The 15,626-nt window shown below is 45.6% G+C and overlaps 1 protein-coding gene across 3 annotated transcripts in view; it reads left to right on the forward strand.

Moving 5' to 3' along the window:
* The window catches only part of CASTOR2 (cytosolic arginine sensor for mTORC1 subunit 2), a 144,824-nt gene that overhangs the window by 97,022 nt on the left and 32,176 nt on the right, over positions 1–15,626 (forward strand). The window contains exon 3 of one of the 3 annotated variants that reach the window (XM_042025881.1): positions 3,339–3,561. The exons of 1 other annotated variant lie outside the window; for it this stretch is intronic. In XM_042025881.1, coding sequence (XP_041881815.1) covers positions 3,465–3,561 — 97 coding nt within the window. In that variant the 5' untranslated portion in view covers positions 3,339–3,464. Of the gene's footprint in view, positions 1–3,335; positions 3,562–15,626 lie in introns of all 3 variants that reach the window. One more of the 3 variants, XM_042025880.1, reaches the window with a different exon arrangement.

The following is a 15,626-nucleotide window of genomic DNA, read 5'->3' on the forward strand; positions in this document are numbered from 1 at the left end:
GGGAACAGAATTGGGGAGGACAAGCCTGAAGGCAGGAGTCTAAGCTGAAGGCATGCCAAGGTGTGAGGTTGCTGCTGGGGCTGTGTCATGATCCGGTTTTCAAGTTATTAGAAATACCTCTGCCCGACTTAAGGTGCAAACAAGACCATATGCCAAAGTCAATAGTATTTTTATTTAATAGTAAATTAAAGAAAGGGTTTTCTTTAATAGTAGATATGAGAGGGAGAGGAAAAGAGAGAAAAAGGAAGAGAAAGAAGTAGAAAAGAGGTGGGGGGACAGAAAGAGAGACAGAATAAAGAAAATATCACCATTCCATGGATCCCAAAGATGTTCCATTGATCCTCTCCAGCTGGTCTTTTTGGTGGTGAAGGTCGCTCAAAAAGCATAGAATCCGATGGATTAATATATGTTCAGGCCAGGTGGGAGTGCCCAGGTACCTCCCCCAGGGCGGGGGCCAGTCTCTTGCAGCAGACTCTGGATCTGTTGCATTATTTTGCATCACATGCAGTTCTGTGGTGCAAAGCCTTAGGAATGCGTCTGGGGAGCACTCTGGGGGGTCTTTGATGGATTATGACACCCCCTCAGCTGCCTCTCACTTGAATGTCCTGTGGATGTGGCCTGTGGGGTTGGGGGTTCCACAGCTGGGCCAGTTTGTGTAAGGGAGGATGGGTGTTCTGTGCCTCTGACCAGAGGTCACACCATGGACCTGAAACCTCCCCCCCTCCACTTGTTCGAGGGGGAAGTCTATGGTGTAAATCTGGCTTCTGTGGGTGGTGGTCTCCCCACCCAAAGCACAGCCAGAGATGATTTTCAGCACAGCTGCTGGGTTTGGCTTTCTTGTGGATGCATTCCTTTCCCTCAGCCCTGTTTGTTTCTCCCCAGACCTGAGATGATTGTACAATAGCGTCCCCTTTATCTTATCTAGGTGGCTTAACTCACCATCCTAAGTTCCAGTCAGGCATCTTCAAGGAGGCTTCTGTGGTTGTAGCTTCTTTATACAGTTTTTGCTATAATGGGCAAAACTACTTCATAACAATGTTTAAGGCATGAACCGTTTCATTCCCTGACAAGCTGTGTGCCTGTCTGCCCACAGACTGACCAGCTGTGAGAAGGAAGGAGAGGGCAAAGCTGGGGAGCAGGGTTTTAGTCTGCATCACTTTGTAAGCCTCCTTCTCTGGGACATCCATCACCTCTCTCAGTCAGTTCTTTCAGAACTTGTGTTTATTCTGAAGATGTCTGTTTTGTTTCTTTGCTTGAGAGCTTGTACTGAGTTTCTGCTAAGCCCTGTCATGGGACTGACTTTTGCTTTTGATTGCCTGCAATGTACAGTGAAGTTCCACTTTGGACTTCTTGGATTATGTCTGAAATGAATTTAAACTATTCTTGTCTCTACTTACCTTCTTTGCTCTCCTTTGCTTCTCATGCTGTGAAAGCAGACAGAATGCATTTTTGCTTATATCCATGGTATCTCTGGATTAGATGGAAATGTAAACTCATGGGGGCAAGAAACACCTCTTGGAAAAAAGTGCAGGGCCCTTGGAGTACGGCTGTTTCTGCTCCATTTAGTGCAAGTGATCAGTAAAATCTTAGATTAAAAACTTATGTCGTGCAAACATTTAAAACCAAACTGCATGTTTTATCAACCCACTCTCAACTGATGAGGCACACTGAACATCTTGATGGCTGCTTTTCTGCTTGCTCTTTTGTTTTTTATAATTAGCACTTCACCTTCCTCTGCAGGGTTTTCCTTTCTCCAGCTGGTATGTCCTGCAGGGTGGGCAGGTAGAAGCCAAGCCATAGTGGTGCTTCTGGCTCAAGAATAGGCCCTTCCAGCCATTCTCTGGGCTGTGGCTTGTTCTGCTTGAGGATTTCGAGAAGCTGCAGAAGTGATTGTGGGGTTGAACCCCCACTGGCACTGTCAGGGAGGGAAGTGGTGGCTCTGACAGAACAGAAGAGTGAGTTTGCTGCCTGCTCCCAGCTGAGCAGCAGTTGGTTTGCTGGGCTCCCACTGGGCCCAGCACTGGGCAGCCTACTCCCCCAGGGCCCCTGTCCTGGCTCCCATGTTGCAGGGCTTTTGCACTTCTTAAGTGGTTACTGCTTTGGCAGAGTTTAGATGAGCACTGCTTGCCCGTTTTCTTTCATACAGACCAATCTGAAAAACCTTTTAACTGTATTATTTTCCATTATAGAGTGGTTTGGGTTGGAAGGAACAGGTCATCTTGTTCCTCTGTTTCTCCCTCTTTCTAAACATTTGCATTTCTGTTGATGAAGATTTGCAGTAATGCAGATATCTCTTGATGCATTCCAGGATAAAGTAAACGTTCTGTGGGAGAAGTTATTTTCTTATAATCATTTATTCCCCCAATTTGAATGGAAAGCAACATTTTACTAATCTTTTAAAACTGTCAGTTTAATTCTGTGTTTGTTACCAGTGTAAACTCTTGTCTCTGGAGCATTCTGCGCAATTTGCAAACAGAGAAGTTAATACATGTTGTGCTCAGCACAAGTAGGCAGGGGCCACTAGGTTGATGGAATGTCACCTCTCCTTACCTAGCCCAGGCAAATTTCAGCATACCTGGAGTTGCAGGTGATGTTAAAGCAGTCTGAGAGATGCTTCTAGCAGTTTGCATCATGGACTGTGCAAAACATGTAATCAATATTCTATTAAAGAGGCTGCAGGCTCTGTATTGCTGGGTGATTTCAGATAATGCATTAAATACAATTGGGAATGATAGGGCTAACTGGTCCTGCCACAGACTGGCTGTATTTTATCTGAAGATCTTTCAACTGTGGGCTTTTTTGTCTGCATGGTATATATTACAGATGTACACAGCTCTCATCACCAAACAGTGACAGCAGTGCACTGTGTGAGTGTAGGAACAGGTGGTTATTCCCTGCAGATTCAGTTGTAAAAGCTATGCAGGAATTAGGAGCAGGGCATATTGTTTCCATCTTTTAGGTGGAGAACTGGGATCCAGTGAGATGCTTTGCAAGATGATCTGTGGCAGACACTGGTCCCAGCCCCCAAAGCTGGTATTCTGTGCCCCAAATGGAGCTCCTCTTTGCTGAAGGTTGTTTAAAAATACATGTCAGTGAAACAGAGCTCACAGGCCTCCTTGGATGAGTGCCCATAGCTAATCACTATAGAGATTTCAAAGTGAAGTCTTTCAGAGTGTCTGTTTGATTAATGGTTCATATTTTGCTGATCTGAAACTTTTTATTTTATTCTTAAATTTAATACATGTTACTTATAAAGTTAAATATGTTTTAATTCCATCTTAAATCCAGTGGAACAATCTTTACAGTGGAGTTGGCTTTTTTTTTTTTTTGCACAGCAGCAGCAGCATGTTTGCAGAGGCTCGTGCTTGGACATGCAGCTGGTTAGTAGGATTCTTCACAGTCCTGTTGTATGCACTTCCCTGGAAGTCTCTTAAAAGTAAGAAACCAAAGAGCTCAGAAACACCATGGAACTGAACCTCAGTGCATTATGCCACAAGGCTATGAGGGATAACCCTGCTGCTCTCCCAGGAGAGAGGTTTGGTATATCAGGCTGTCGCAAAGGTATGTGCAGAGAGGCTGGGTGGGAACGGGAATGCATGTTTGGGTCCACTGAGATGACCTTGTAGAGTCCAGCTGGTTTCCCTTGGCCAAAATTTGAGTATGTCAGAGTGAAACCTGATTTTTACAAGTTCACACAGTCTGTATGCTGCTCCCTTCCTTTTAAATTAAACATCCTTTTCTTTCCCCCAGGCAGGAAAACCCCCAGGCGCGCTCCCATTGTGGCTGCGCTGTTTGGGGACAGGCTGTTTGCTGCGACTCCGGCACAAGTGCTGCAGCAGCAACTGCAGTCGGTGTTGGATAAACAGTGCCCCTCCATCTGTTCAGCTGTGGATTCCTGAGGATGCCTTTTCCCCCTGCTTTGCATACATGCATGAGGAAGCGCCATCTAAGCGCAGCCATGTCGCAGGGTTCATTAACAAGGGACTTAGCAGTTGTGCTGTTTGCCTGGAGAGCTTTGATCTTGAGAAGGGCACTCAACAGCAGCAGCACCACTGCAGCCATATCAGGGGCCTTTATCGCAAGCACCTGGGGCTGGAGGCTCAGCAGGGAGGAGCTTTGAAATGAACGAGGAATCTTTCTCCTGAGAACCATGAACCTTTGTCTCAGTTAAATGTGTATTTGCTATTTTCCAGTGCTACAAGTGGTCGGTTATTGTAAAATCCCTTAGTGGTTTGTATTGAGGAGAAATCTATGACAAATGGAAGTACACCTACTGCTTTTGACAATTGTTTCTCTTAGTGTTTTCAGTCCTGAATGGCAAATGGACTGTATTCTTTGTGGTTAGCACAGACTACTTGCAGAGGAAGTCTCATGCATTCATGTCTTCACAGCTCAAAACAACTTCTCAAGCCAGCTTTTCCAGCAAATTTCCTCTTTCTGAAGTTAATTGTTGAACATCATAATAGCTAGATGGCAGAAGTCCACAAAACAAGGCCGTATTCCCCATGTAATAATAAAACTTAGTACATTTTGTAAGTTTTTATATGCTGTTTCTTGTCCCCTAACTGCACTACTTTAGTCCAGAGCTAACACTGTCATGCCAGCTAATTCATTTTCATCTCTTCTGCTTCCTCTTTGTCCTGCTTTCTTGGGCTTTTGCTCATGTTCACAGGAGCAGCCCTGCCAGGCTGTGCTTCCACGCTGGGCTGCAATCGCTACCTTCAGAGCCCCACTGTCAGTAGTGGGGTCTGCTGTTGCTGCAATAGCATTTAGAGCCAAGAAGTCTCTCTCTGAGCTGACATAGTGCTCTCCAAGCAGCTGCATTTGTTTGTGTTTTTTCCTTCTCCACTCTCCCAGGGTTGTTTTTGTTCCTGTATGTGACACCAGTGAAGTGCACAGCACACTGCCTTCCCATCTAGGTAGTCCAGGGTTTGGTTTATTTATAAACCGTGGAGAGCATGAATGGCATTTCCAGGTTTAGGGAGGTGGAAGAGAGAAACAACAGAAGGGAGCAACTTGCTAGCTAAGAAGAGATTATTTGTCAGATTATGTCTCTTGCTCTTCCTGGAATCAGGTCATTTGTTTTAGAGGGCCAGAATGAGAAAGGCAGAAGTCCTGGGAGTGCTGTGTTTGTCAGGGAGGCTCTGTGCTGGGATTACAGAAGCACAGAGGGCCCTTGCCTGAGTTGGCAGGGTGACGTGATATGGGAGCTTGTGGTGTGCCACTGAACTGATTTTATTTCTGCATTCAGAGGCAGTGTGCCTGCTTTGGCTCTCTTTACGTTCAGAGATAGGAAATGTAGGAAAGGAAATATTTCTGGCTTCTGGAAACTTTCTTCTCTCTTTCATGTAGCACATAGTTTGGAAGCAGAAGTCTTTGTTGCTCTGCCAGTATGGCTGATAAGAAGAAAAGATAAAAATATGCCAGAGAAGATTTTGAAGGAGCACCAACAAGCAATGATCTTACCAGCAGATAAAAAAACCCTTCAGTTTTTCCTCAGCATCTCTTATGTAGTGCTTCTCCCCCACCCTCTTATTTTTGTCTTCTGAACTATCACTGTGAGATAGAGAAAAAAACAATATTGAGAAATTTAGTGTCTGCAGAGAATCACAGCGTGTCCCTTTAAATTTCAGAGAAGCCTTAGTGGAATTTCTATTCTGGGAATAGTTAATTCTGTTTGAGGTTGGGCAAGAGAGAAGTGCTCACAGGCTTAGTAGCAATATTTTTACTCCATTTGTTTTTTATCTTAAGGATTTGCCTGCCTCATTTGATGGAAAGTGCAGTTACTGATCAATCCTCCACTAAGGAGAAGGTCTTGAAGAAAAAGAGAGTGAGAGAAAGAAAGAAAAAAAAAACCAAAAAGCGCAAAAGACAGTATTTGTTGCTGTAATGCTGTTATATAATAGCCATTATGTAATGTCTATTGGTGCCAACTAAAAATATACTGGAAGATAACTTCCAATCCATTGAAGCATTTAACTAGCATCATCCCAGGGTTCCTGGTTCTGGATTCAACCCCTTCTGCAGATGTTGAGAAGAGCTTGCAAGTCCCCCAGGTAGCACAGCAACCTGTTCTTTTATTCTTCTTCTTGTCCACTCTCTTTTTTTTCTTCTAACTGGAGTTTTAGAAATGGTAAATCCCTCTTCAGGTTACCTCTCTGCACACCCCACTGACCATGCCATCGGTCCACACAGCCTGTCTCCTAATGCTTTGTTCAGCTGAGTTTTAAATGGCCATGGCAGATACTGGGTTTCAGGAGAAGCCGAGCATAAAGTGTAGCACGGATTAGATTTTGCAGCAGCCATTGAAAACTCAACAACTTCATAGGTAGTGTTTTACAGGAAGTTGTTCTCCTGTAGCTGAGCTGCAGCTAAAAGTACCTTGCCTTTTCCATCCTTAAGCCTTCCTTTGAACTGCCAACAGGACCTGCCATCGTGCCCAAATGCTCACTCCAGCTACAGTTGCAGAAATGGGCACCCCAAGATGCCCATACCCGGCCCAGGTGTGATGCAGACCATGGTTTGCCCTTCCTCTCTGTAGCACAACGTCGATGTGGCAGTGCAGAACCTGGAGTACCATTTCCAGAGGTAGAGTGGGCAGCCCGGGCTGACCAGTGCTGTGCGATGGAAGTGCCTTGGCTAGGGCTTGAGGGCAGTGGCAGCCTCTCTGGGGAGGGAAGTAGACATCAGCTATGGTGCCCTACACAGCTATGGTCTCCTTGATACAAGGGAACATGACAGGCTACTGAAAGTGACCCAAGGAGGAGCAGCAGGGAGGTGACCCAGACAGCAGCAGTGAGCTGCACCGCTAATAAGGACCATGCAAGGTTTCTTGATTTCAGCAACAGAAGCCTAAATACTCCTGGCTGAAAAATTCATGAGCAAAAAAAATCTTTGTATCCAGGATTTCAGTCTGCACAGAGCCTTACAGCATTGTAAATAACACAATGTATCACAGAATTGTGTGAGTGGTTTAATTAAAGGCTCATGGTAGTACTGGGGGAGGGTAGTAGACGTGTTATCACCAGAGGTGAAGCTGAGCCGTGCTTGAAGCAACTTCACACAGGGATTCAGAAAGCAGGGTTTAGACTCCCATCTTGTGCTGTAATTGATGTAAAGCATTGCCATTTCTTTTCCTCATTATTGATAAGTCATGGTACTGTTCTGTACCTAAGCACTAAGACTGTGATGCTAGTATCAATGGCATAAATCTACATTCAGGTTTGTTACTATAGTAGATGCATCCTGGTAATGAACAATGGTCAAGGAGACTAATGGCTCCATTGCAGGCATAACAGGAAAGAACAACTGTCCACACCCTCCAAAATCGCTGTTCAACCCCCAAATGGGATCAGCAAGGGGTTTTGTTTTTCAGAAGAGCAAAGGTTTAGTCTGTCTTCAAGACTTACAGAGTATTTGTTTTGCATTAATTTACACGAGAAGCATCTCATGATTACATCCACACAAGCATTATGCACATCAAGTGACACATCCTTTAAACTGCAGAAGAAGTCATTAGTACCTATCATAGTTATTGTTGTTGCTATTGCTTTATTACAGGAACAGAATGAAGTGGGAGTGCAGGTAACTCTATTTAAACTTGATTTCTTCTACAGGAACAGAAATGTTGACAAACTAATGACGGGAACCAATGGTGCTTTGTGCGTGCATTGGCTACAATTCAGCTGCAATGACAAGGGCAGTTATGTTGTGTCAAGTGTTAATAAGGGGGAAATCCTTGTAAGCAGAACTAAGATTTTACCCAACAAGTATTTTTGTCTGCTTGCTTTTAACTGAAGCAGCCTACATTCTGCCACATGAATGTGCTTCGTGTCCTAGCTCCTGGTCACATGAAGGAAGCCTTTCTGCTGGAAGGTGCCTATGCAGGAAGGGCAGGGGGTACTGGGTTAAAGCAGTGGATCAGGACACAGAAATCATATCATGTGTGATCAGGTGTTTTAACCTGGTTGTGTGTCGATGCTTGTCTCTGGCAGTTGTTGAGTGCTGTGGATGCTTACTCAAAACCACAGCAAATTAGGTGAGGGATAATTGTTTAGCACTCTGGGATACAGATTTAGGACTCTACAGACTGAGGCCAGCATGATTTGCCTTCTCTGGGGTAAGATATGGTGTACAGTGTTTATTCTTTTATTTGTATAAAGACAGAGAGCCTATACCAAGGCTTTTTTGTGAGGTGTATGTGAGTAGAAACCACTCTCCATTTTCTTGTGTGTTGGATCACAGGTGGCAGACAGGTGGAGAGGAAAAATATAAAAGCTTTCGTAAAAAGAGGCAGTGGATTTACTGCTGCCTTGCTGGTCCAGCCAAGCACAGTTAGAGCAGTACACTCACTTTGGTGCACTTCCCTTGGTGACATCAGCAGCATATTAACTGAAGACATGACCTTAAATTTTTTAGTGCCAGGAAAAAGCTGGAGGTCTGAAACCTTGAATAGGTAACAAGATTCACTGTCCTGCACATGCTCCCCCGTGGGAAATGAACAGGGGCAGCCAGCATGGAGCAGGTACTGGACCATTGGCTCTCCTTGAAAAGCTGGAAACCATTGCACTGAAGGTCCTCAGTGTGCTTTTAATGGGGGCAATCTGGGGAGTTGGCTCTCCTGCATCATGGTTATATGCTTATGGGCAAGATGTATTGAAGAAAGCATTCATTACATTCTGAATAGGCACAAATAAACCAGGCAGTACTTTATCAGTGGTATTGTTGTGTGGGATTATTACTTAAAACAGTGTTTCATCTGGAAGCTCTGACCAGGTCTCTGACTGGAAATCAGCTGGGTTTGTTATTATGCCTATGTTTTAATTGTGCTTTCCTTTAAACATCTTTAGTCTACATCTTGCATTAAAAATCCACTTGATTTTATGGAGAGAAGATGTCCTGGCTGTTCCTCCTGTACAACTGTTTCACCACTAAATATGCCATAGCCATTAAATCGCCCCCTGCAGTGACCTGCATATCTTTAAGCATTTAAATGACTTCTGTAAATTAGGCTTTTAGGATTAGTCATCATAGTTTTGCAGCATCATTGGTGTGTTGCCAAGGACCCCAGTTTTGTCACCATGACTACTACCGCAGGGTTACTGAGAAACACAAACTGCAGGGAAGTTTATTCACGTGCCAGAATGTGAGTGGGTGATGTTGCACCCATGACAGCCAGAGGAGTACATGGTTGTTTATATCCAGCACAGCCTGGAGGTGGGCCTCTAGAGGGGAGATGCTGTTGTCCATCCAGGGAAAATCACCATCGTACTTATTTCTTGTATTGTCACTTGTGTGTGTTCAATAAATAGTGTGCTTTGAGAAGATTGGGAGAAGTGTGCCTACTCTCCGAAATGCTCTAATCCTGTGGGGATTACCCCTTCCCAGGAAAGGCAGTCCTTCACCATGGGGTGGGAAACTGCAGGAGAGCTGATCCTGTGATGAAGTAATTGTAATGATAAAATCCCCTGGTACTGCTTAGTGAGATGAGTAGTCATGAACTGTCGTGTTTGGGAGATTTTTTTTAAACCTGAGTGCTGAAAAACAGAATGCTGTGGTTTGTCTCCAGTGGGGGATATCCAGCCCATCTCTTTTCTGCTATTGCTTCTTTAAATATATGCCTGCCTTGTGCAAGGGGAAGCTCCTGGCCCCTGTATTCATCTTCTTCAGACATTTGGGAATTAAGTCTTTAGAAATAGCACTGCTGGAAACTCTTAAGTGCCATCTCTTCCAGTTGGGTGCTCTTCTATTGTTTGAAAACCCATCCCCATAGCTCTCCTCCACCTCCTTCCACAGCATCTTCTTGTACATCCAACATGTATGTATACATGAGTTTACCTGGGATCTCTTGAAGAGAATGTGCATTTGGTAGCATCATCTGGTGTGTTTTTCCCTATACTGTTGATATTCGTAGCTCTTTCTCATGTAGTTGTCTCTTGTTCCTCAATATCACCTGACTTGTTTTGTAGCAGCTCAGGACCAAAGTTGTCCTCCTGGCTGAATCTCCTGTCTTCTGGTACATGTCCTGGACTCTCCTACTGAATCCTTCAACAAAACTGTGCCAGAAATCATCAGTTCACCGGCACCTCATGGAAGAAGGGTCTACATTTTGAAATGTCTTTTACAGTTCTTGGAGGGAGAAGGAAATGCAGGGAATTGTTCTTAGCTCCCCATCAGCTCTATAGGCACTTTGTCCTGCCCCAGGCAGGAGTGCTGATAAACAGGCTGCCCAGCAGTGTGCTTAGTGCCAGGCAGGAGCAGAGCCCCTTCTCAGAGGGTGTTTCTCTTCATGCATGAATCTGCCTTTTCCATCCCATCCCATCCCATCCGATCCCTCTCCCCATCTTCTCCTCACAGCTCTTGTAGCTGAGCATCTCTGTAAGCCTGGCAGCCTTGTCTGAACATAGGATCCTCCGTGTGCTGTTCCACCAGCTTGCCATCTTGGCATGAATGCCAGAGTGGGTTTTTTTTGTTTTTGAAAGAGAGTCTTTGAATTCAAAACATAGCAAATTCCTGGCGGAGGCAGCTGATGGATTATGCTCTGTGAGGGCTCTGTGCCTGAGACTTCCTCTTCTGTGGTCCTTCCCTGACCTTCCAGCAACAGTGCCAAAAACCTGTTGTGGGTTACAGATCAAAAATGTGTAAGTAGAATAAACCAATTTGCTGGGGTCAAAAAGGGGACAAATGCTTCCAATGCCAACTCACATGTGTGGCCTGAAGACAAACTGTCTGTCTGATAAGCCTGCTACTCCCTGAAAATGGGGCTGGTCAGGAGGAGAGTGCATAGCTGTGTGCTTACGGGTTCTCTGGAAGAGCATGTCTGGTGACGCACACAGCTACATTACACGTTTGTGTGCTAGTAGACCACCACAACGCAGCTGCTTCTTCCATCTGGAGGTTTCCCACTATAGATCATTCTGCTTTCCCTCCTACATTTTGGTTTTAGCTCTAATTTCCCACAAATAAGCCATCAGGGATTTCTTTACCACTCTCCTTCCCCTGAACAAAACTGCTTTCACAGGCTATTTTCACTTACGAAGTAAAGTGCTTGTTCAAGGTCTGTGTGGGTGACTAAATGCTGTTTGCTTTCCAGTGTCAGTCCCTTTCCATATTTGTATTTATCTTGACTGTTCTGGAGAAATGGGGGGAAAATACATTTTTGCTTCAGAACCATCTTGACATTAAGTGGATTTTGTGCCTGTTTCTTCCAAGGCTGTTTGCACTTATCCCAGGGTGGAAATAAAGATGTAAGATCCTGAGCTATCGTAATCCTGTTTGGGTGAACTGGCTGCCTCCAAAGTACGCTGCCTGGTGTTAAAAGCATCTCATTTTTAATTACTACTAATGCTGCTGTTTTGATGGCACTTAGCACTGGATTACCCAAAAGCCTGGCTGTCTCAGGAACACCAGTGTTATCCATAGGCAGTGCAGAGAGGACTCAGGTTTTCCCAAGCCTCATCCAACTCTGCAGAGGCAAGAAGAAACCCTTCTGTGTCCCGTTTGCTGCATTTGCAGCTAACCCTTCTATCCTGGTTGGTTTTATCCGTGGTTTCTAGCCTGTGCTCCACCTCCATCTCTCTGTATCCTGACGAAGGAAGCGCTGTGATGAAATGTTAATGCTCAGATTCTAGCTGTGAGCAGCAGCGCTTACATCCTGCTGTGTAATGTTCCTTGTCATGGGCTGCAGTGCTCGGTGGCTGGGGCAAGCTGCCTTCCCTTCCCTCCCCATGCCAGCTGCTCTGCAGGCCTTGCCACAGCTCTGGCACCGGGCTGTGGGGAGCTGTGCTGGGCATTGCTCCTGCCTTCCGCAGCTCCCAGCACTAAATACCTGGTGTGCTCTATCTCTGATGCTCCTTATCAGCTCCAGGTTTGTTTGCTTGCATAATTCTCTCAGTGCCTCATCAGATTAGCATGATTTCAAAGTGTTAAGAGCATCAGTGCCTCAAAGAGTTTTGCAGTAGCTTGCCTTGGCCTCAGATTAGATGCAGACATAATAATAATAACAGAAAATAGAATATAGAATAATAGGAAACTGTTTGGGTAAAGATGGTTTTCTTTTCTTCCTGGATTAATAATAGAAACATGGAGACTTGTTGGAAAGGAGCAGGGTTTTCTCATGTAGTTGCTTTAATCCTAGCTGTGTCTCTGATGTCTGACTCTTTCATGGGTTCACGTTCAGGAGCAGCGGAGAAAGTCCCCATATCCCATAGCAAAAGCCACATGTGCTTCTCCAGGTCATGGGAAGAGAAGGGCATTCCTGTTTACTCCTGTGGTTGGGGAAAAAGGCCCATCTGAGCAATGTCTCATTTTTCCTGGATGTTTGGAGATGTGATTTGTGTAAAGAAGGGCTGTGAAAGAGGTTACACTGGAGCCAGCCACCGTCATCCCTGCTTCTCTGAGAGCAACAGTAAAGCATGCTGCATGTATGTGAGTGCTATGTCAGCACATAGGAAATAATGAGATCTTCCTGTTCCTGATAGGAATAAGCAGACCAGTATCTTCATAACATCCCAAATGACAAAGGTGTGCGTGCTGCTGAAGACCATGGTTGGAGACAGCCACCCAGCCCCTGTGAGGATGCTCACTCCTCTGAAGGGAGCTGGTCCTGAGCCTGGTCACAGACCTGGACGCAGCCCTAACCAAGCTGATGCCTGCCTGAAGTGTTGAGTGGCCAGTTTGCACCTTGTGCCCTCCCACCTCTCACAGGGAGGGTCGGCTTACAGAGTATTTTTGCCTTGCTTGGAGTGCTGGGTACAGCAGAAAATAGGCTGATAGTATAACTAGGGAGATACCTGCTGAAAAGAAAATGTGTGCTCTGCTTTCCATGTTCAGGCCATATATCCATTCCCAGGATGCAGTCTCAGCCCCTCCACCTCCCTCTGTCCTCCATTTGCCTGGTTGAAAAAGTATCCAACAGCCACATTCACACTGTATCTTGGGCTCAGCCAGCGCTAAGCATTGACTTTTCTATCCAGAAAGATTTATTGTTATTCCTACTTGTTCTCACCCTTCCCTCACCATCTCCCTTAAAATTCCCACCCCTCAGCTTGCTGAATAATTTCAAAGTGCTAATTGCCCTGCACTGCGGCTGATCCATTGATCTGGAACACAAACAGTCTCAAGGTAATTTTCCATCTGAGCCAGTCTGGGGCTTGTGCAAGTGCTGATGTTTGTTTCCTTGTTTTTTTAATTTCCTGCAAAGAAAAGCTTTTGTGTTGCTCTCCACAAGATGCCTGTGCCTCTGGCTCAGCCAGTGGCTGCTCTGTAAGGCCACGTGGGGCTTGAGGAAAATTGACACTAACAGTACCCAATTCTGTGTAATTCAAGTCTGTGGGTGGAAATTGATAATCCTGCTCCGTCATTTTGTGTCCCTCTATCAAAACTGTCAGCCTAGTCCTTGAGGTATATCAGGTAGCTTTATTGCCCATCTTTAGTCCTGCATTTGGGACAGACAGGGAGCAACTCAGACTCTTTGTCCAGTTATAAAAATACTTGTTCTGCTAGATAAATACTTGGAGGCAGAGGTTGCTGGGGTTTCACATCTCTGAGGATTCAGACATCCCCGATCACAAAACAGCTGACCACAAAATCCAGCACTGGGTCACTACTGGCCGCTGGGAAGTGCATCCTGTACAGCAGAGAGTTAATTTTCCTATGGCCATTGCTTCCAGCAGCCTCAGCAGAAGCTGTGTCTTTGCAGGGTTTGATCCGAGGGGCGGGGGTGTGCGATGATGTAATGTTACCAACTCCCTGTGCTGGTGGGAGGAGGTGAGGTAAAAAATAAACTCATCTGCATTCATTTCTCTCTCCAGCTTGTATGCACTGGTTCGGTTTACCTGGAAGACTTGCTTTCATATTTTTAAATAAAATCAGTGGTTGTTTTTCTTGCCCAGGGTAAGGCTGGTGTGGCAGCACTGGTGCAGAGCAGGACAGGGCCAAAGGGAGCACCCCCTCCCGTGCTGGCAAGGCTGCACCCTGCATGCAGCCCTTTGGGGCAGGGGCGGGATGAGCTGTGCAATCCCATTTCTGGAGGCAGTCTTGTCTGCAGGTGGTGTGTGCATGTAAGTAGAAATGAGTAGTAGTTGTCTACCCCTGAATTACAAGTAGATTTTGAAAAACGCCTATCTCCCTCCAGAAAAGCAGCCTGTTCACAGAGTCAGGTAAGTTGCCTGTGCCTCAGACCCCTTTGGATGAAATGCTGCAGGCTGAGTCAGAAGGGACAGCTTTAAGGTGGCATGTAACCAGGCAGAGGGGTTGGAGGGGAGAGGGAGTCAGTGGTATTATTTGCAGTCCTTGCCTCTTTCCAGGCTGGCTGGTAGATCCTGTCTGTCTCACAGAGCTGATGCTTTGGCAGGAGGGGAAGGTTCACTCCCAGTAACATCTCTCACACCATGCCTTTGAAGGGGTGCTGGCTGGAGTAACTCAGCCATTGCGTTAAGGACTTAATCTGTAGAAGAGGAGGATCTGCCTCAGTTAGTGTGTGCAGCCCTTACAGTTGTATACTTGGCTTTTCAGAAATGGCAGATTGATGACACCTCTGGAATAATTTGGCACCTCCCAGCCAAGGAAAGATTTTCCCAGTTCAGTCACAGTACTGAATATCCCCTCTGTCCATACACAAATTCACAGATAGAGTAGGAAAAGGGAAATGGAAAGACATCTCACCATTTGGAAACTGAGCTGCTGTGAATCCTTTTCCCAGCATCACCCCATGTCACCTGGATGCTTGGCACTGTCAGGGGATGGGAACACATCAGAGCTCAGCTGGCCTGCACAGATGGCATCTGGGAAGGGTCCTGGTTTTTTATGATGATGGGCTCAGATGACAAGAAGACAAAAGGAGTAATTCTTGTGGTGGTGATGGGTTGGGTAGCCAGCCCAGATTTCTCTCAGATTTGTCCACAGATGTGCAAATATGTCTGCACTGTCCTGAAAGTCCCTTTTAAACTGATGTAATTATTTGAGTGGTGCTATGGATCCATTCTGTAGTCTCAGAGCAAGATGGGAATACCCCAGAAATGGACCTGTAATGGATAGCTGTTACTGGACACTATTGGAACTGCCTCTGGTCTGACTCGGTGTGGTGAGTGTTGTGTATCCAAGAACATCTCCTCCAGGAGGGAAGTCTTCTTCTCCACATCCTTTAACTGGAACAAGGGCAGGCAGGCATTTAAGCAAAACAGCTTCAAAAGTTGGAGATCTTGATGTTTTCATGTAAAGTTAATGAATGTTCAAAATGACATTTCTTATTCATTTCCCTGCCTGAGGTCTGCCCGTGGTTCTGGACATGACCTAGGATGTACACAGGACTCTCACTGTGGCGGAACACAGGACTGCAGCAGCACTTCCAGGAACAGCAGTCTTGTGTACCCACCCAGGACACAGCTTCACCTGACTTTTCTGCTTGCCACAACCTTCATATCAGTCCCAGGTGAAGGACCACAGAGAGTCTGGAAGGCTTCCACAAGGCCAGGAGAAAATTATAGCAGCAAAATCCTTGCAAAACCGATACGTATACACTCATCGGATACTAAATACTGGAAGGGAAAGGGAAAGGAAAGAGGAAAGAGGAAAGGAAAGAGGAAAGGAAAGGAAAGGAAAGGAAAGGAAAGGAAAGGAAAGGAAAG

This window comes from Corvus kubaryi, unplaced genomic scaffold (assembly GCF_017639235.1).
Source record: "Corvus kubaryi isolate FWS band 111438036 unplaced genomic scaffold, C.kubaryi_AGA036_p1.0 37284, whole genome shotgun sequence".
Lineage (NCBI taxonomy): Eukaryota > Metazoa > Chordata > Aves > Passeriformes > Corvidae > Corvus > Corvus kubaryi.